The sequence below is a fragment of the Haliaeetus leucocephalus genome, unplaced genomic scaffold (assembly GCF_000737465.1).
Source record: "Haliaeetus leucocephalus isolate CR32 unplaced genomic scaffold, Haliaeetus_leucocephalus-4.0 Scaffold144, whole genome shotgun sequence".
In the NCBI taxonomy this organism is placed as follows: domain Eukaryota; kingdom Metazoa; phylum Chordata; class Aves; order Accipitriformes; family Accipitridae; genus Haliaeetus; species Haliaeetus leucocephalus.
The window spans coordinates 2,725,598-2,747,670 of NW_010972580.1; the positions used below are offsets into that span (position 1 = coordinate 2,725,598).

The 22,073-nt window shown below is 47.5% G+C and overlaps 1 protein-coding gene across 2 annotated transcripts in view; it reads right to left on the reverse strand.

The window, feature by feature from the left end:
* MAPT (microtubule-associated protein tau) overlaps positions 1–22,073 on the reverse strand; it is a 50,518-nt gene that overhangs the window by 6,700 nt on the left and 21,745 nt on the right. For both annotated transcript variants that reach the window (XM_010561408.1, XM_010561409.1), the window contains 11 exons: positions 20,313–20,401; positions 18,830–18,916; positions 17,304–17,390; positions 15,602–15,667; positions 8,887–8,942; positions 7,492–7,671; positions 6,115–6,247; positions 5,418–5,468; positions 4,696–4,961; positions 1,269–1,361; positions 1,029–1,121 (listed from right to left, as the gene is read on the reverse strand). In XM_010561408.1, the coding sequence (XP_010559710.1) occupies positions 1,029–1,121; positions 1,269–1,361; positions 4,696–4,961; positions 5,418–5,468; positions 6,115–6,247; positions 7,492–7,671; positions 8,887–8,942; positions 15,602–15,667; positions 17,304–17,390; positions 18,830–18,916; positions 20,313–20,385 (1,185 nt within the window). In that variant the 5' untranslated portion in view covers positions 20,386–20,401. The remainder of the gene's footprint in view (positions 1–1,028; positions 1,122–1,268; positions 1,362–4,695; positions 4,962–5,417; positions 5,469–6,114; positions 6,248–7,491; positions 7,672–8,886; positions 8,943–15,601; positions 15,668–17,303; positions 17,391–18,829; positions 18,917–20,312; positions 20,402–22,073) is intronic.

The following is a 22,073-nucleotide window of genomic DNA, read 5'->3' on the forward strand; positions in this document are numbered from 1 at the left end:
AAGAAAGAGCAGAACAAGCATGGAACCTGCTTCACAGAGGTCTGACCTCCGCAAAGCAGCTCCTCTGGCCCATTAAATAAATGGAGAATGACATCAAATTTAAGACGGAGGTTGCAAACCCAGTTATGTCCCAATGCTTATGTGCCAAGCCCTCTGCAATGCTCAGTTTCTCAGGGAGGGCATCCACAGAGATCAAAAACAGCACAAAGAAAATCCATCAGGAACATCTGAGAGGCACCAGATAGCTTCCACAGATGGCCACAGACCAGGCAACCACAGACCCTGGGTTCCACTGTTTGGGGCCTCAGTGATGCACCTTCCTTGGTCCGTCAGCTTTCCTGGACCCAAACTCTGTCTCCAGAGAGACTGGTGTAAATCTGCCAACCTCTGTGGAGATTCTCCAGGTTTCTGGCACAGTAACTGAAAACTGAGTCCGGCTATTTATCTGGGAATGGCTGGAAATGCCAGCATTCAAATCAATTAACTCAATATTACTTTAGGCTCAGCCTCCATGGGCACTGCCAGACACATTTCATTAGCAAGGAGAAGCTTAATATTTGCATGGATCATACTTGCCTGATGGGAATGGGCAGGAACCTGTGCTTTCACATGTTATGCAGAGTCATGTGCAATTTAGCAGTACATTAAGCAACGAGGACTGTGTTTGCTTATAAATCTATCCATCTACTGCATCAGCAACTACGTCACTGTCTGCTAGAGGCCACCCATCCTGCAGACAATGAGGCATTAAGCCTTCCAGGTAGTGTAAAACCATCGAGTTACCAGGATGTTTTGTAACAGACATGGTTTCTACACACGTCAGTTAGTTCTGTCCATGACAGGCATGTACAGGACTTGTTAGGGTTCATCTAACCATGTCTTTTGGGTTAATGGGGTTAAATGACAGCACGTCACCAATCGCTATCTGACAGCAGGGTCGCTGCAGATAGCATTGGCAATTTAGTGTATACAACATGCCACTAATAATAAGGATTATTACAGTGCATTCAAAGTGTGAAGGTACTCACACTGCCTCCTCCTGGGATGTGTTTGATATTATCCTTTGAGCCACACCTGGATTGAACGCTGCTAAAGTCCAACTTCTTATTAACAATCTGCACCTTTGGTAGCCAGAAAAGAGTCATTGCACGTCACCAATAGCTATCTGACGGCAGGGTCGCTGCAGATAGCATCGGTGGTTTAGTGTATACAACATGCCACTTATAATAAGAACTATTACAGTGCATTGAAAGTGTGAAGGTACTCACACTGCCTCCTCCCGGGATGTGTTTGATATTATCCTTTGAGCCACACTTGGATTGAACGCTGCTAAAGTCCAGCTTCTTATTAATAATCTGCACCTTTAGTAGCCAGAAAAGAGTGTGAAAAACAACATGACCATCTGCAGCTTGACCATGCGTTATATCACTAAAACCAGGAACCTGCCTTCCAGCATCAAGAGCAAAGCAGAACCTCTGGCTTGCTGCATAGATTTGTCTACTCATGGGTTGGAAACTGAAGATGGAGGTGGGCAGGTTATACAGATTGGATATGCCTGGCTAGCAAAGCAGCCATGGTTTCCAGGCCAGAAACACTAGCAAAAAAGCCAGCTCACCCCATTTTCTTCCACTGAACAAAACAGGGAACTTGCTGGGCAGCAAACGTGCTGGAAGCCACCAGTGTTCTGAGACTCAGCTTCAGCACAGCCAGTGGAAGGAGGAAGGATAGAGCTGAGAGAAGAATGCCTGCTCAGCTCCATCTCTTGTGCAGGGCAGCACATCCCCTCTCTAGGACAGAGATACATGGCCTCATGTTTCAGCAGCTTGAGCAAACTGGGCAAACGTGTCGGGGCAGCAGGCTGGAGAGCAAGAGTTGTGTGTCCAGCACGGTCTGGGAGAGAACACCTGAGCTCTGTGCTGTGCAGGGCTCAAACTCCCTCTGCAGTTACAAAGGGAAAAAGCAAATGCTGCCAAGGATGCAGTCCCATGCCTGCAATTTTCTTAACTCCTGTATAGATGAGATGAAAGGGGCAGCACAGACCAACCCCAAAGGCAGCTGCTCTACTGCATATTCCTAACGCCATCTCAGGTGGGGGAGAGGCTGGAAATGGCTTGGTGCCACAGGGGAACCACATACCATGCTCACTTCACCCTCCAGTCCCAAAGCCTGCCTGCCTTCTCTGCCACACACAGATTTTTGTACTAATGAAGCTGTTTCCATTTAGGGCTTGTTTTCCCTATTTGGGTTTTATAAGGGCAGCTATGCTGGAGTGACCCCACACATAGGAACAGCTATTCAAGACAACACAAAGATGAAGATAGTCCCTGCTCCTTCCCCTACATGGACTGGAGTGGCTTTACAGCCCACGCAAATATAAACCAGAGGTGACTGTAGGTGAAAACCAGCAGGCACACAGGCCTCCACTCCCTCAGGAGAAAGCCTGTCTGAAGCACAACCCTCATGAGAGGGAAAGAGACACAGCATCCTGCAAGAGAGCAGCATCACATCACGCTGCACATGCAGTCCTTGGATGACAACGTCCACAAAGCTGGCTGAGCAGGGAACCCTGCCCTCCATTTCAACATGTCCCCTGCCTGCTGCTGCAAGAAAAGCTCCTCTCTATACCCTGGTCCTTTAGCATGAGAAGCACCAAGGCTGACATGTCTCCAGTGTTGTTTTCCAAGTTCACATCAACTAATCCTGCAAATCAAGACCCAGTTCTGCTAGACCAGGCTTTCCCAGAGCAGTATTCAGTGATCCAGCAACAACAGAAGTGCTCAGACAATGCAGAAATACTGGAAGAGAAGTGGCCTTGCTGACTCCTTGTGTGTGTGCCCCATGTACCTTTGCTTCCCTAGGCTGGGAGTCTGAAATCTGTGTGGAGAGCAGGCTCCAGACCCATCTTCTGGCCACCCTAAAATCAAACTTGTGGGATCAGCCCGTTCTGCTCCAGCTGCAACCATTCGGCTAAGAGCAGGCTCGTGTCCTACAAAATCCCCAGCAGAGCATCCAGCTATTCTTCCCTGCAAAGAGCAGTGAATTGTCCCAAATTCAGCTGTTCTTACTTTTTCAGTGACAACAATAAACATGTTGCCTGACAGAGAAAAAAAAAACCCTCCTAAAAGCTGGATTTAAAAGAACGAGCAATTTAACCAATTTACAGTAAACGGAAGGATTCCTTCTAAAATCCCTGAAGAAGAGTGTTCTGTGGGGACAGCAGGAAAAACTTAGGCCTTGTGCTAAGCAGGCAGGAGGGCTGAGGCCGCGGGACATGGGCAGCTGGAGGGACACATGCTGCTCTATTCATGACCAATGGCCAGAGCAGCCCTGCCCAGGCTCCAGAGCCCCTCTGGATTGTAGTACAAAGCAAAATGTGCATTGTCCACTAAATCGCCAGCCCTGGCAAAAAATGCACATAAGGAAATGTAAAGCACGCTGCTATTTAAGATGGTGAAGAGAAGCCATCTCAAAGCCTCCCCCCATGCCAAAGTTGAACATTCAGAGCCACGTAGTTACCTAGTCGCACAAAATAGCATGCACCACGCTTGGGGAAGATTTGTTAGGGCTCTGTTGCATTAGCAGCTGCAGAGCAAGGTCTGCAAGGCAGCGTTCCCCTCGGGGCAGGCAAGCACAAGCACACAGAGACTCCTGACTGCACCAGCCATCAGATGTGCAGTTCTGTCATTTAAAATCTGTATAAGAGCCACCAGGCCTTCACCAGCCAAAGGAACCAGGTGCTTTCACATCTCCACCCACACAGCAAGGAGGATTTTATAAAAGCCTCAGGACATGGCCACACAGTGCAACGCAGCAGTGCAGAGAGGCTCAGATGGGTGCTGAGCAGCCAATACCACAGCTGGAGCTGTGTAACCACACACTGCTGCTCTTGGGGCTGCATGGATTAATTAGCTCACATCACTCCTTCACCCAAACTCTCCTCTGCTGGACTTACAAAATTTAACCCAACACCCTCGTTCCCAAGCACCTGGAGCACGGAGTTCACTTTGTTGCTTGTGAAACAGCCTCTCTGGGAGTGAAAAGTACTAGTGGTTGAAAGGATAATAGTGCCACCAGTTCTGGCCTTGCCACACTGCATCATATAGCAAGACAGCGCCTGATTGCAGAATGCAATCCAAAACCTTGCAACGGAGTTGGATCCAAAATCCCAACGTTCTGAAAAATGTGCCGAGCCTGGGACCCTCACAAGGAGGAGACCATCCTGTCTGCTCGCTAATGAAGAAATGGAGGCAGCATTGAAAGGACTGCTCCAGATCACACAGTATAGGATTCAGAAACACAACCCTCATCCTGCGACTCTTTAGGGCTGCAGGTCACAATTTGCTCTCCCTAACTGGACACCACAAGGGAATGTCATTCTCCTAGCAGCCAGTCCATACGTTGACCTACCACCCCATGAAAGCCACATCACAAGCTCTCTGCAGTCCTCTCTGCAGGACAGCTTTGCTGCACTAAGCCAGGCAAACAATTTCAGGACAAGCACCCAACCCAATCAACACAAAAAACTTTAAAATCAGAATCAGGCTGGAGATCAGCTGAAGCTTGGCTGCCCACTGCTGTATCTCTCGCCCCAGCTGGGCTGCTGCTGCTCCAGGGAAGGCTCTCCTCTCCCGGATGCAGTGTCAAGCACCCACTGTCCCTACAGACAGGCTCCTGGAAAGCAGAGTCCACATTTACCTTGCCACCTCCAGGCTGGTGCTTCAGGTTTTCAGTTGAGCCAATTTTGGACTTCACATTTTTCAGATCAGGCATGGGTGCGGCTGACGGCTGGATGCGGCTCTTGGCAGAAGCAGGAGATTTCGGTGGTGTGCGAACCACTGCCACCTTCTTGGGCTCCCTGGCTGGTGGGGTGGGCAGAGAGGGAGTGCGGGAACGGCTGCCTGGAGTCCCGGGGGAGCCGGGACTGCTGTAACCGCTTCTGTCTCCAGACTTTGGCTGCTCACCTGAAGTTTGCAGACAGAGGGACGCAAGCTCAGGATAAGCAATCTGGGTACACAATCCCTTCCCCACTCACTGCCTGCCTTTATAGGGTTGATCTGCCTGGTCCCAGGGCCTACCCGCTACTCCTAGTGCAGACCATCAGTAGGGGGGAGATGGCTGCACTTTCTTCTACTTCATTTCGAAGTGAAAACAGTGATTAAGGCAATTTCCTAATATCTCAGAAGGAAGATGGTCTTCATTGTCTGCACCATTAAGACTCCCCACCCGAGCATGACATTAGCATGCATGACAAATTACAGACAAAAGACACTCAAACGAAACTGCTTTTCTATTAGAAATTTGGAAGCATTTTTACAAAATTATTTTATGTAATTAAATAAGGCTGATCACTGAGCAGCTTAGAACTGTCCCCAGTTTGAAAAGAAATGGAAGAAGAAAATAAAACCCTTAAACATCACCTTTCTCAGACTTTGCTGCTGCAGGAGGTGGTTTTTTCTGCTCCTTTCTGCCTGTTTAATGAATGACAAAGATGCTTAAACATAATAAAGCTGGAAATGTAATTGATTTAAGGTTTTATGCAGCTCTGGTTAAGTATGAAAAATATATATATTCAGTGAAATGCAGCATTTTAATAGAAATTCACAATGCCTGATGCTTTCTGGGGTTTTCTTCTCTGAGAATAATGGGCTAATCTCCATTCCTGCAATCGAAGAATTGATCCTCTTGCCCCTGGTCTTTGTGAAGTATTGCCAAGAGAAAAGGAATAGATGGATTAAAAAAATGGAGGTGCCTAAATCTTCCAAATTGGAGGAAATCCCAAAGCGATAAAGCAACTGCTATCTCCTACACACTGGCAACTATATGAACAGACCAGATAAAGCAGCATCCAGAAAGGCTCACTTCAGAGGAATTGTCCCTAGCTCTGCACCCACAGCCCTGTGACAAGGCTGAGCAGCTCTGAATCACCACGCAGACCTCAGCCTGCTGGCCGTGTCCATGCTTAGCACTGTGCATGACCCCAGCCTGCACTGGGGCAAATCTGTTCACTACCCCCACATAATTGCATGGAGAGCCTGGGAGCACCACAAAAGCAGAGCCTCTAGAGTCAGAGACACCATGGGAAGGCAGCAGCACGCTGCTGTCACCATCACTTACCGGAGCTGGGAGGCGTCTTGGGGGCCGTGGGCGTCTTTGCTGGGATGCGCGTGGCATTGGTTGAGTTCCTCTGAGCCTGCCCAGCTGCAGATCGCGGCGTGGCCGTCTTCGTGCCACCTCTCATCTCCGGGCCCTGGGGACGCAAGGGGGAAAGGCTGATGTAGGGGAGATCTGCCCAGGGATGGGCTATCACCCCTCATGGATCAGAGCCACATGAGACCCTCCTGCTTCCTACCCTGACAGCCCGCAGGAGCTCCCACGGGTTTCCCCACATGCAGGCATCTGCGATGTACCCGTTCACACCCTGTCTCCCATCACAGCACCTGCCACAACCGCTGCACAGTCACTTGTGGGCTGGCAGAGTAGCTGTGCCGTTCCCATCTAAGCTCTTAGCTTCAGCTACATTATTCACCGCACACTCAGACCTGGTTAAAAAGTATGTTCAACTCCTTTGTCTGTTCTCTAAATTTCATTGTTCTGTTTCCCCTGTCCTGCTAAAATTTTGTACCGAAGATAAATAAATTCATTGACTAGACCAGAGGCTCTATTCAGGAGTACAGTGCCAGACTCCAAACACAGAGAAGCACCTCCTTTATCCTCACCTGTAATACACTATGGTAACATGTACATAATCTGTAATGGCATGTAAATAGCAATATGCTATTTATTGCCTTCTGACCCTGCAGAAAAGCCTCCCCAAATCTATTGCTTTCTAATGCTGGTCTGTTTACAAAAGCTTATGAAAAACATGCAAGTGAAAATTTACAGGCTGACTGGTCCCAAGGCAGCAGGGAACCAGAGCAGAGCCATGGCAATCCCTATCACAGTGAAACCATATCCCATTGTCCGTGACCTGAAATCTCTGCTCTTTCCCTCACCACGGGTGTATTTCTATGCCTAAAGAAACTCCAAGCTACTTTTTACATTGCAGAATAAGCCATGGATGTGTGTGCATCTCCTATTCTCTGTGTAGCACCTGGCAGATCTGGCTCCAGCACATTTCAAATGCATCTGCTGTTTACAGCCAACACACCCATAAAACATAGCATAAAGCTGCAAAAAAACAAAGAGCATGAAAGACCATAAAGGGACCTGGAAATGCCTCAGGGACACCAGGTAACACCCTGCAGCAATGAGATATTTTTGCTGTAACACAGAGCAAGAGGCCTACAGGCTGGTGAGACAGACCTGGTTGCTTCAAACACCAAAACTGGAGCCAAGTCTGGCCACGGCCACTGGAAGGTGAAGGGGAAGCACATCCCACCCTCTCCACTGAATGAGAGACTGCCCAGCCAAGTACTATCCATCAGACCTGTTGGGAATGCCTTAAGGTATTCCCCAAGGCAGCTTTGCCTCTCTCACATCTCATTTCCTTACCTTGGCTTTCGTTTCTTGCATTCCTGTACTGGCAGGTCGGGATGTGACAGAAGAGACTCGTTTAGAGGTGGAAGCAGGGCTGGAGGGTGTTTTCGAAGGGGTTGTGCTAGAGGAGGTGTGTCGTTGGGGGGGGATGGAGGGTCTATCGCCTGGGGGTTTGGCAGTGGAAGGTGAGGATTTCTTAAACATGGAAACAAAATAAAATTGGAACAAAAAAAAATCAGTATGGGAGGGAAACAAAAGGGGATCACCGACATTAAATAGGATTAGAAGGTGCAATACAGAACTGGGTGTGGGACAGGTGATGGCTGGTACTGCCCTCTCCCTGCAGCACAGAGCTGGGCAAGAGCTACAGGGTCCCATGGCTGCACCAGCAAGTACGGGATACCTAAGCTCTGTTCCTCCCACAGGGTGCAGCAACACCCAAGCCCCTTCCTGGGGAAAGTGCCACCCTGTGACAGCCTGTCCTTGCCACTGCCCTCCACACCAGTGGCACGTTTTACCATCTGAACTGCTCTATTTACTCCCAAACTCTCTATGTGCTCCACTGGCAAAGATGGTGCAGGTACAGCAATATCAACACCAGCATTTCTGGGAGATGAATATGACCGCTCCCAGGTCTCTCAACTCCCTCGTACCTGCTTTGTCAATAATGGATCACTGGTTTTTATCTAGACGATTGCTTGCTATCATGTCAAAAGCCAGGCCAGATACAACCCTGTCAAACCTCCCTAGGGAAAGACCCAATTTCACATGGTTTGAAAACAATTATATTCCTCCCCTTTAATTTTCACCCACTAAATTGTCCATCAGCTTGTCCATTATCTCACCCAGGCCCTAGCAAGGCTAATGGCCAGCTGAACTAAACCTCCTCCAAATTAGCAGTGTAACAGATATCTTTAAACTTCTGGAATTTAACCATTATTAAACTCTTGTTCCTCACCCAGAACACAGCATCTGAAAGGCCTAGATTATTTAATTTTTTTAATTACGTCTTGCTTTTTTCACTGTTACGCTGCTTGTCCCCAATAGAGCCCAATGCACTTTTGAGTTTGCTTTTGCACTGGTTTGCCCCAGCAAAGCCAGCTGTATGCTTTCCGGTCTCAGGCTGAGAAAATGATTTCTCTAACCACTCACCCACCCCCATGAGCCACATGTTTGTTTTAGATTTGGTTCACTTCCTCGCCCTCAAAGATCACCATGGATTGCACCATCCAAACCAGGGTGAGGGAAGGAAAAATAAAACCACTCTTGAAAGACAGACGGAAGAATGGAAGATAATGGCAAGGTTTCCTAAGAGGCACAACCACCATCCAGGAGAGCAGGAGAGGGAGTCAGGAACATGCACAGCATGTAGTGAGTTGATGTTACCTCTGGTTTTGTTTTTTAGCTTACCTTGGGTTTCTTTTCCTCAGCTTCAGTCCCTTCCTTGTCTTTGCTGTCAATACGACCTGACAAATGGAAACACACAGAGTTACACTTCTTGGGACTGGTCAGCAAACTCTGGAGAGATGATAATGCCTGAGCTACAGCAACATGCATGCTGGGTGGGTGTTCCATATTCCTGCTCTCCTTTAAATTAAATACTATTCTTAGAAATATTACAAAGTCACTCATTTCTTGCAGAAATAGTTCCACATCACAAACACATTCTTTCTGGGTTAACAGATTATCCTGTGCACAGGCAACAGCGCATTAGTCATCACTGGAGCATCAGACACACGCAACAAAGTTTGCATGAGACTATTTTGCCCAGATTTGTGCTCAGTTCTAGTAGCATCTGTTCAGTTTAGGACAGAACAGCTCTCTTCAACCCCAGACACAAGTCTCCCTCTCTAAAACACCCATTGGTTCTACCAGTCATATAAATAAAAACTAAAATTGAAGAATGCCCCAATCCTAACAGCACCAGGTTGCCCATGATCTCATTTAAAGTTGTTGTTCAGTGTGTTAGCTTTGCAAAGCATTTTTATACCCGGCTGTTGTTAATTCCCATCTCTCCTGACACACCGCTTTCTGCCTCCCCAGCAGACAGTCTGCCTTTGATCTGGGTCAGACCCTGCAGGGTCTTAAGGTTTTAGCTGTTGTCCTACTTGATTTGTATCAAGCTTACAGTGACTCTGACAATATTTCAGTGTTTTGTCCCATTAGTCTAGAAGCACAACAGACTGCAGTATTGCTAATTAGATTAGAAACAGGGAGAAAGTAACGTTTGTTCTGTAAGGCACTCCTAACAAAGCCCCTTTTCCCCATCTTCAGCTAATTCCACCCTAATCTGGGAGGAAAAGCTGCTGATATTCTCCCCAGTGTTTTGGAAATCTGTCCTGGGAGGTCAGCCCTTTCCTAGTGACATGAACAGTGTTGTTAATCCAGCACTGACCCATCCCAGCAGCCACTCCCAGAGCTGCTGGATGCACTACCCTTCCCAAATTCAGTTAAACTGCAGACTGGAGCAAGGCTGGAGCTGATCAGCCACAAAGTCTCTCTGCCTTTGAAGGAAAAGATCATTAAATAATTAAAGAAATTCCTCCCATTGAATCAGAAACTGGTAGATTCTGGGCAATGTATCCCCAACCCGCCATCGTTTTCAGGCTCTGATGCACGCGATAGCAAGCCATGCCAATGCCCTGCAGCACATGTGCGAAGCTTCCCGCTGGCTTATTAGGTAGTGAACAACAAGAAATATGTTATGAGCTTTAGCTCCAATGGAAAAAGCTACATCAACAATTTCTTCATGAACCCTGCGCAGGAAAGAGCATACTCTCTCTGCTGCAAACCAGAGCAGGATTTCCAGGCTAATGGAAGCACCCAGCTTTTGTGATGCAGCACTGGGGTGAAAGGAAGAGCTTCCCCCAGGCCAGGCCCTGGACAGCCAGAGCTAAGGTACAACATGGTGAGAGACCATCGGGTTTTAACATGTGTCCTGCTGCCCTAGCTTATTAATACAAGTCACTGCAAAACCTGCATTTGGCCACGGAGCAGGGGCCCTAGTGACACCCCTCTGACCCCTAGTAAAGGTGGAAAATAGCTCTTGGAGAAAGAAAAGGTCTGAGAGCTCCTCTGTTGGCAGGGATGCTCGTGCATTCAGCGGTGACCTCAGACCTTCACCCAAGACAGCCAAGACTGAGATTGCTGCATGAACAGGGCAGCTCCAGGGTCTGACTGCCCTTCCAGCCTAGCCTAGCCTAGAGACACACATGCTGTTAGATGCACCCAAGAGCTAGGCCTCCACACACACAGGCAGCTCCAGCAGAACACCCCAAATACAGCCATCGCGTTGGACCACCCAGGAACACATCATCCAGAACTAGGATCAGAGCAGGATGCTTTGTAAGAGCATTGGACATGCCCTGCAGTGGGCAAAGGTCCAGCTAGCTGTAGACCTTGCCTCCCACAGCAGTCAGTAGTGGACATTTAATGGAAAAGTACAAGAAACAGGAGCAATGTGGGGCCTTTTCCATGGTTAGACCTGCCATCTCACTTGTCTTTTTCCTCCTCCCTCCTCTTTAGGAAAGCCAATACAAAGAGTTATTGGACCGGACAGTGGACACATGCAAACCAGATGGCATGTGTCTTGCTGGAACAAGCTGCAGCGTGCGCCGGGTCAGACCCACTCCAACATGCCAGAACAACATCCATCCGGTCTTCGTCTTCTCTGGGAAGGTGCCAGGTGTGAGTTAAGGTGCCCACCCCACAGATCCAAGGAAATCAAAACAAAAACAGGTGAACAAAGCATGATCGGGGACACGCCAGCACCATGCAAGGGACGCAAAACCGAAGCATAAGGGTCTGGCACATATGCCAGGACAACCAGGATTAAACTAAAGAGGGAAGGACGGGGAGGGAGAAGCAGCGGCACTTTGTAGATCAGTTCACAGCAAAGGTCCAGGCCATTTCCCAAGCAGCAGGATTCGAGAGGTGGCAGCAAGCTGAAGTACTGGTTCAGGCAGCCTTGTCGTGAGCAAGCCACCGGCAATGTGAGCTCAGGGCAGGCAAACGTTGCACACACCTTTTAGGAGAGGGACACGACTGATGGCTTTATCTGCAACATGAGCATACGGTTTCTTCTTGGGCGTCCGGCGTCCTCCTGTATCCGGCACAGCCTCTTCCAAAGGAGCATCTTTGTCTTCCATGTCATCTTTTAACTCAACAGGGAGTTTGGCTGTTTCTAGCAAGGGTCCAGAATCTTCTCCCTCCCTGGGTTCAGCTTCTTTCTCGGAGATGATTTCAGAAGGCTCTGGTGGGGTGACATGTGTGTCTTCTCCCTTCAATGGCTGTCTCTTCTCCTCTTGGTCCTCTCCTGCTTTATGCGATTCAGTTTCAACAAGAACTGCCTTTCTTGGGATGTCTCTGAGGACATCTTTGGACTCGTTTTCTTCAAAGGCATATTCTTCAAGAGCTTTCTTGGCTGTTGCTGGACACGAGCCTATTTCAGCTTCTGATGAAACATGTTTTCCCACCAGGGAAAGCAAATCCTGTTCAGAAGTTTCATCAATATCACGGTCCTCATCTCTTTCCCGTCCACTAGCATCTTCTTTTAATGGAGCTCTGGTATATAAAGGAGATGGCCCATCTTTAATATGGGAGTCATCTGTGCCACCTGCTCCTGCCAACCCCTCAGTGTGCACATCACGACCTAGCTCTGTTCCCAGTGCTGGATCCACACCAATGCCTTCTCTGCCTCGATGATCCCAGAACTCATTGTTGCCTTCAGATGCTCTGGAGTCTTGGTACATATCCAGGGGTATTGGGATGGTGACCTCGATTCTGGTAGGAGCTGCCGTTGTAGCCTTCGTTTCATGCGACAGAAGAGGCTGCTGAAGAACGCCAGCTACCTGCTTTGTGGGCTCGCTTTCTCTTTTTATTGCATCTTCCACACGCTCCTGAGGGCCAGGTTGTAGCTTTGGAGAGCTTGGCTCCCCTGAAGTTCAAGGCGCAGAGTACGAAGCATGGGCAAACAATTAGCACAGGCATGTCAAATAAGTAGTCAGACACATAATGCTGAAGAGAGACTAAGGATTTCTACTATCAATCTAGAGGAAAAAAGTAAGTCCCACATCATCCCATTGAACAGACAACTCACTTCTATAGTGGCTTTTGCCTTTAAAGAAACTCTGATCCCCATAGGAATCAGGAACAGTGACAGCCACAGTGGGTGGGAGACCAGACTCCTCCCTTGACCCAGTCTTGGAGGTGGCTGCGGTATCCCAGGCATGTGCCATAAAGGCCAACATCTGCCACACCTGTGGTATATGAGCTGGTTTAGCTATAGAAGTTTTCAGAAGCCAAGAATACACCCATTTTCTAATCTACCAGCACCACTGGACCATCAGTCTGCTAGTCAGTGACCACCTCTTCTTGCCTTAAGGGCCCAAACAAAACAGGCCAGACACCCTCCCCTCCTTCACAGGCTTACAAAATCCCTACAGTCTTCTCCTCCCTTGCAGGAAATGTTCATGCAGACGTGGCACCAGTTACATCCTCCCAGAGCTCAAACCATCTCTGCTTTGTTCTCCAGATCATTTCTATCACTAATGAGCTTGGGGAAGAGCACTCCTACGTCTCCTCTATTATTGCTGTGTATTTCAACGGCCAGTGGAGCAGAGAGCCTCAGTGGAAAGGACTGTAAGTAAAAATGTGGCTGTAGCAACACAGCCACAGCAATTTTGGACTGCGCACCCACTCAGGCTAATCAGAGCTCCAGCACTGCTGCCACCACTTGGGCAGAATGTGACATTTAAAACCCAAAACTGAAGGTCTCAGAGACACAGATCTCTCTTTTTTTTTTTTTTTTTTTGGGGGGGTGGTTGTAAAAGAGAGAATTCTGTTCTACCGCTGATCTCATGCATGACACAGTCCTTTACAATTTCACCCAACAATTGCTGCATTAAGCCATATATTCTAGTTGAGCTGGAGCTTTTCTGTTAGAAATTCATTCAACTGAAGCAAAGATGCACTGAGCAATGGAGAATTCACCCTGAACATAGGTAAATTGCTTTAAAGTCAACTGCCCTAGTAAGAATGTCCATCTTATATTATGAATTTGTCCAGCTTCAAATACTCTTTGGTCTTTTTCAGCACTGATCAGGTAAACTAAAGAGCCTAGATCAGAGCACTTCAATACTGACATTTCTATTGTTGCTTTGTCAGATTAACAAACAAGATTAAAACAAGAAAAGAAGTCAAGACTGACTCAGTCTTTTATCAGTGTTCTCCCCATTCTAAGAGAATATAATGGTTAAGTGAAACTACCACACAAAGATCTCCAAAATTGTGGTTTAAGAGAAATCTTAAATTGGCACCTACTGGCAGGTAGTATTTGAAATGTGGCATCAAGAAACACCTTTTATAACCACAGGGATTTGAAGGGTGTTTATGCAGTAGCCAGCAGACTGTCCTGGCTCATTTCTTCTGCAAACAAACAGCATGACCATTAATGACTGCTGGTGCAGAGATGTGGACAGTCAGTTCATTAGCTGTACTTCCATATTCCAGGACCTGTTGGGGGTTCTGAGACAACCCCGCAGCACAAGGTCAAGAGCTGGCAGAATGCCAGCAGACCGAAAACTACAAATCAGAAGACTCTTCTCCACCTGAGATTCCAAAGGCATTTTAACACGCTCCATCTTCACTGCAAAGATCATTTTTTCAAATCCCACAACACAAAAAAATGAAGGTAGCTAGTAACAAGATATCCAAGACTCTGTGTGTATTGATAATTGTATTTTCCTCTGAATTAAAGAGAACTATTAAAAGGAAGCAGCGCATTATCACAAGTCCACTTTCAGAGAAGTAACAATTTACATAAGAACCTAGAAATGTCAAATATAGGTTATATCAGAGCTCCAGCTAGCTGTATGTCCCCATATCTGACAGCTGAAAGATCCCAGGACAGCACAGAAAGGTCTTATTAAAAATCTGTGAGAAACAGCAACTAGAACCAGACTGAAAAGGGCAGACAGAAGAGAGAACTTCATCCCTCTCCTGCTAACAGTCTTGATTTCTTTTTTGTAGTGGCACCACCACTTTAAATACAGAAGAGTTGCCAGTCCAAGAACCACTGGACAGGCAAGCAAAGGTTTTATTTTAACTGCAGGGAGTGGACTGTACATAAACTGTGCTCATCTGTGTGTGGAAAGCAAGGACGACCTGAATTCTGCCCTGAGCTGAGAAGGCAAAGACCAATTTAATTCTTTGAAAGACATGGATGTCTGTAAATGCACTAATGCAGCCATGAAGAGGAAAGACGCTGCCCAAGCAACTGGAAGAATTTGTTACGTCTACTGCACAGAAAACTACCTTACAAAATGGGGTTTAAGTAAGATTTTAAACAGCGCAACAGATTAGCGCTGTGGTGTATTAGTGCTAGCAAGACAGCAATATCAAAGTGAGTTTGAACCCATAAGTCTGCCCCATTGGGCACAGAATTAAGCTAGCACTGGGTGCTTTGGGAAAATCCCATCCTTAAGTTTTCCACCAAGTCTGAACTGAGCAGAGTCAAGAGAGGCTTTCCAGCTAGCCAAGAGGTCCCTGGATAATTTCTTGGCTCATCTGAGCAGACGCACAATTAATGCTCTATAAACGCTCACTGCCCACCATGCCTGGCTTTGTCAGTCACATTCCCTAAGACTGGGATGAGAAAAAACACCCTTAAAAGCAGGGCATCAGTGAGTAGGTTTGAGACATGTTTTACGTTAGAAAGAGACACAGTAATTAGAGTTAAACAATTCACTTATTTCATGTGTGACATGCAGGGCCCAAAACTGACTCTGTTCAATGCTGAGCAGTTCCTCCTGGCTAACTCCACCATTCTGGCTCTGTTTATTACCTTTTCTAGCCTGGAGGATGCCCTGTTTTCCAACTGGACAAACAAGCATCAGGGCTTCAGCCATCTGAGAGAGAAATTTGGTGCATGAAAAGCTGCAGTTCCCCAAAATGAGTATGTTGGAACACTCAAAGCATGTATGACCTTCCCCTGTCAGAGAGAACTGCACAACTGCTTGTACAGTGCGGAGCATTTGCATTACAGAAGAAAATTCCCAAGCCACTAGCAACCAGCCACACATGTGTGCAGCAATAACTGGACCCCAGTGAGAGATGATTCACTAACCTTGAGCAGCATCTCCTGCAGCGTGGTCCTCCAGGTTGGGTGTGGCTCCTATGCCTGCCTCTTCAGCTGGTCCCAGTTCAGAGAAAGAACGGGAAAAACATGATCAAAACAAGAATTAAGTTGCAGCATGCGTCTGGAGAATTTATTTACCTCCCTGCTGATTCTGCCCATCAGCACTGTATTATAAGCAGGGCAGTATCAGAAAGGCAATCAACCCACACCGACGATGGTTCTAGGTGGTTCTATTCAGCCTGTGCTGTACCAGGCTGGAGACCACTTCACCAACTCACACATCCTGAGTAGCAGGTTAGTACAAGCTCCTTCAGGCAGAGGTGCAGAAAACAGGCTGTTAAGGAGCAGGGAAACTTGTGGATTTATATCCCCTCTTCTACCCCCACCTAGTGTTTACATTGCCAGCAGCACTCACATGCATGTCTCTTACCTGAGCCCCACCTTCTTGGTGTCTACTACCTAGCTTATTGTAACGAACTCTGCCAAGACTATTTAACACCAGTAAATCTGAGTCTGATATAAATCTGACACTTCAGGAATACTGGTACATTAGAGAAGTGCAACGTTCTTCACAGCAATGATGGTTTGTCCCTATCAGATTTTTTTCAATTTATTGTATGACTACTTTCAAACCGGCTTAATTAATTATATTTGTATGTCACAGTTCTACTATCTAGGACTTTCTCTGTTTTTCCCACTTTTTTTCCAAACAGTTCAGGACACACTGCTTCTTCCTGGCTCCCTGGTACAGTCAGATCTTGATCCAGAGACTGCGCATCCTTGCTAGCAGGCGAGGAGGAAACACTCTGCGTTTCAGCCCAGGGCTCCACCAGCAGCCTGGGTGGCAGATGCAGGATAGGCAATCTGGCTGCCAGAGGGAGTGTGCTGTGGGTTTGTTTCAGTGTTCAGCATTGGCAGAAGCCCATTTCCACCCATTACCTTTCTCAGGTCCAGCCTGATGCTTCCAGGAAAATCCAGTGGCTACCGCACAGGGGACACATACTCATTTTTCACATACAGACCTGACTCTCCCAGGAGCTCCTGCCCTCTTGCACACACACAGCACTGCTGCAGCTCACTCCCTTCTTACTCTGCCTCTGAAAGACCCCCATCCCTCCCTGGAAAACCAGGCCCAGGTGCAGTGATTCCCCACAGAGCGTTCAGGCTGAATTAGCCACTTCACTTCCTCTGCGTTATCCTTAAAACGTGCCGGCAGCCACAGAACTGCTGCAGTGGCCTGGTTTTCACCTGCTGCTTCAAAGACAACCGCATGGGCTGGGCTGAGCGAGAGCACCAGTGAGACAAGCAGCAAGGTCCTGTGGTGACCGCCTTGCCTTGCCAGCAAAGCGGGGCTGCTGGCAGAGGGGCAGAGATGATCAGGATCTGCAGGTAAGCGCTTAGCCTGGAGATGGGAGGCGAAGCCACCACAGAGACACCAGATAGAAAGACTGTCAGATGCGGAGCTGAGAAAGAGAGAAGAAAAGGCTGCGAGTTTCCCTCAGGATGGGGAAGGCAAGAGGACAATTGTAAGCTAGGAATTATTTCTGCAGGCCGTGGAGAAGAAAGAAGCACACATCAGGAGCAAAGCATGCCTGCGAGAGGTTTTGCAGTGTTATTGTTACGCACTAACCAGTCCAGCTCTCTGCTCTGTCTGCATCAAGAGATGAAACTGCACCTTGGTCTCCCTCACCTGTGGTTCCTTCTGGGATCTCCCCGTGCTGTTCGACACCACCCTGATCCTCGTGGTCTCCTTCCTCCACTAAAGGTGCTGTGGCATCTGAAAAACAACGCAGCTTTCACATAGCCATTGAGTGGCAAAACCCTGTGGAGGCCAGGACATGCCTGAAGAACTTTTTTCTCAGAAAAGCACCCGACTCCCTCCCTTGAGCCAGTGCTTGTGGAGGGAGACAACCGAGCATGACATAGCAAAGACAGTATTGCAGGGACACCATGAGGTGTCCCCTGTGCCACACAAACCACACATCTCCAGGATACTCCTTATGCAGCTGAAGGCTTTACCATAAACACTGTCTGAAAATGCACAGCTAACGACAGCCACTAGTGCCTGATCTGCATGCACAGCAGTGCTATCTGCATGGGGACATCATTGGCCTGGAGCAGGAAAGAACAGCTCCCATCAGATACCTTCATAAACCATCTGAGCACTGCAACTGCATTGCACTCTGGGCAGCTCTGAGACAGATAGATACCTGGCTCCATCTACCAGAGGGATGTCTGCTCATCATGACAGTCTTGATCCAACAGGAAAGAGGGACAATATCCCCTTCTGCACCAGCCAGGTTTTACATACTGATTTCTTGAGCCACATACACAGGAATTGAGTTGCTTCACAGATGATCCATCAGCCCACACCTCCAGCGGGACAGGGCTGAAACTGGTCAGCATCTCTGTCCACCTTTCTTTTAGATATTCAAATGCCTATCCCCCCTTTATCTTTTAGATCAATTCAAACTAATGCCTTTACCTGAAGTCTCCAAGAGGCAGATACTTGGGATTAAAGCAGCCAGAGGAACACAAAGAGTGCAGTTAATTAAAACGGTGAACAAGTCTCTCTAGACCACTTTGGAATTAGATTCTTTCTACACGTGGCATTCAGATAACACTCTGGAGCAGCACAGACATGCCGAGTCCTACCGATATGACCTTTACGTCAGCACAAAGTTTTGTTTTGTGTATAGACTCTCCCCATCTCATCACTCCAGCATGAATCATGCTGTACTAATGAACATGTAAGTGCAGAGGGGGCAAAAAAAGAGCTATGAGGTACAGCTAACTCCAAAAGGGAACACAGCAACCAGGATGTGCTGTTGGTATCCTGGGGGAGCACAACAATGCAAACTTCTGGCCCTGGGAGCACACAACATGGGATTGCTCCCAGCTGCGCTGAACTAATGGGAGCTCGCGGTCACTGTGTAAAAAGCCTTCAGGAAACAAACTGCAAACAACTTCCTGAACTATAATAAACACTTCACCTTCTCTTGCCTTTCAACCCACTCTCCACCTTTAAAGCTCATTATCTCATTCTGCAGAGTGGCAAACATCACTTGTGATGGGACTAATGAAGAGCATTTGTCCAAGAGTGCAGACACTCCTCCTGAGAAACCCCACCAGAACACAGCACGTTGAGTCTTTCGGCATGGTTTATCACGACCCCATCCATCATGGTTTCAAAGCAGTAAGACAAAGAGCTCCCACCTTCCGTAGTTGGGGTGCTCTTAGCGTCAGATGTTTCAGAAACAGGCTCATCCGATCCATCATCGACTGGTATCTGAAGGGGATAGCCTGGAAAACATTCAAATACTTAGAACAAGTCCTTGGCTATGAATTATGGCCTGTGCATTATGAACTCTGATTGCCCAGAGCCACAGCAGCAAGAAACTGTAACTGGAGAGTATAAAACACCTGAACTAATAAGCAAGCGAAGCGTGAAAATGCCAACCAAAAGCACCAGTGTCATCACCAAAAGGAACAAACGGAAACCCATCAGCAAAAGAAAAGCCCAGTGAACCAGACAGCTAGAAACAGCAAAGCATGGCACAAGCAGGAAAGGAGATCTTAGCAACGTAAGCAGAAAAGATGTACAACTTCGGAGTCACTGTTGTCCTCTCTGCCATTTTTGGAGCCGTTAGCCTCCCTCCCAGAGCAGGCTGCTGAACACTTCCACGATGTGTTAATTCTCATAATTGCAAACCAGCAAGTCTTTGTAAAGGGCTTGGCGTAGCACATAATGTACTCTGCGAAGACTTGGTTGCAAAAGTCATCTTTAGGAAGAGCAGGGCAAGAGGCACAAGTCTCCTCTCTGCAAGGAGTCTGGGCAAATAAAACAAGGAGAACTGGAGAAAATGACTTGGAAAAGAAGATTCAAACTAGCACAAGCAAAATCCCTGGGAACCTGTGATGTGCAAAGCTGAGGCTACAAGCTTAGAGGAGCTACCGGACTGAAATGCATTACAGAACCCCGGATGAATGGATGCTATGGATTCTCCCCAGGACAGAGGCAATCCATTTATCTGGTGTAAGGTGTGTCCAAAGCACCTCAAGAAAAGAAAAGTAAGATGAAGTTTATATGGATATAGCTGGGAGTGAGTCCCACCAGGTTTGCTGGCATTATGTGGGTTTCCAAGTTCAATTGTGGAGCATGGTGAAATGAAAAAGGAAAGGCTTCTTGAGAAATGCAGGTCTGAAATATGGGGCAAAAGACTCTTGCATGGCCCCCACTCCCAGAGCTCTCTGTTCAGTTCCCCCCATCTCCCTGTGCAGGTGAGAAAAGCAGGCAGCAAGCAGCATCCTTGAGCTGTCTCTCCAAATAAAAGCAGTGCTGTACTTTTATAGCAAACTAAGGAGCAAACACAGAAACACATATTTGCAAAGCTGCAGCAATAAGATCATCACTAGTCTGGATACTAGGGGTTGTTCTGCTCTTGCTGGGCAATGATATTTAACAGCAGCATTCTCCTATGACTGTGAACATCAGAAAATCTTGTGGGCTACCCACTGTCCACTGGCTGCAGCCAACTGATCCACGGTAACCTTCCAGACACACATACCTTCTCCTCCTGGCCATCCCCAAGGACCCCTCGCCCCCCTTGCACGCTGGGCCTGCTCTCCCCACTTAGGTCATTCTCTCGGCAGTGGGCAAGGCAGGTGCTTTACACCATCTCCTCCTGGAGGTGCTCACCTGATGGGATGTGCTTCTCCTGGCCAGCTGCGTGATCTTCCATCATGGTGACGTCCTGACGCTGCTCCGCCATCTCTCAGCAAAGTTACCTAAAGAGGAGAGTAAAAACAAACAGCCATTAGGCAAAACCTGACACAACACACCTTCATCTGGAGCCCAGTTGGTGTGCTCCCATATACTGCTCCACGAGACAATTTTGGTTTGTCAGCCAAATTCTAGGAGCATTAAACATCCTATTGCAAGCCATCAGCCAACAACAGCCAACCATCTTTTCAGCCACTGTAAGAAGATATCTACTTTGTTCCCTTTTCCTGATGAGCCCTGAAATTACACCATTGTGCTCAGGGAAGGTCACAGCTCAAGATACATGTTACCTACTGGGTTTCACACCAGTGCTGAAATACTCCCCAGAGAATCTAATGCTAGTGCCTCCAAATCCACCAGGAGCATGTTTTATCTGCAGTCATCAAATAGAGGAAGACGCAGGAAGGGAGTGCTAACATGCCAAATTGGGATCTAAAAGGGCTGCCCCAGCCAGACAACACGCTTCAGCAGAGCTGCACCAAGCTCTCAGCAGGTCATGGCAATCCACACTCAAGAGGGCAGAAAAAATTCACCTATGGGCATGAGCCAAAAGGAAAACATGGATTTTGCATAAAGGACATATAAAGGAGCAAATGTTCCTTGTGAACAAAGGGAAAGTCTAATCATTCCTGCACAAGCAAAAGCATGTGCCAGTCACTGCATCCATCACAGTAAGGATATAGGCAACTTCTTCCCAGCTGCAACATCAAAATTCCACAGGTATTTATGATGTCCCAAGTAAAATGATCATCCTGGTGCACACAGGACACTGCTCGGCCACCATTTTGTCACAGGTGATCACTGGGAGCAGCATGCTTAGTGCAGACATACTTCTGCTGCATGCTCCAAACTCTGCATTTGCCAGTTTAATCAGTCTCTCAATAGAAGTGTCTGCTGGCAAGGTGTGATGCTGCTGCAGGAAAGGATGCCTTCTATCCCTGTGGATACACCCAGCAGGGATACACAGCTATAATGATACACTGATCATCGTAAGAGCAATCCAGAAGTGACATACAGGGGTAAACCAGGACTCTCCAGAGATGGATTTGGACCAGGCACTCTTAGAGAAGAGGGTCTCACTTGGTTGTGGGTCTGAGAGGACAGCACAACAGCTGCTTAACCCTGAATCCTTCTTGCAGCACTCAGAAAACCAACACCGTGGTATAGAGCAAGGCGCAGTAAATAGGTCTGGACACTGGAGTGGAAGTAGAAAGCAGCTAAAATTCAGATTTATTTTTCCAGTGTGCATCCATGTAAAAGGAAATGAAGTCGCCAACAAACTATCCACTTCTGTGAAGCAGGGACTGTGTTTCTCCTTATTCTCCATGCTGATTGGACAGACATTGCTTTTAGTTGACTTCCTAATAGCTGATATAATTACAGCCATTGACAGTGATTAATAACCAGCTATTAGTGTAATCGCACGTTTTCCATGACCATTAGGAGCAAATGAATCCAGCAATGAAGCTCAGGTTACCAGCAGTAAGGAAGCAAACTCACGTGGTTTTGTTTGCTGGCAATAAATTAACTGGATATATGGAACTATGCAAGAGAAACTCCAGTGCTAGTAACCAGATCTCTCACCCAGTTTTTTTTAAGCCTTAGCAAGTGACTATGCAATTTAATTTCTGCCTTAGACAGCTACAAAGCCATCTGACAGAACTATACCAAGTAAGT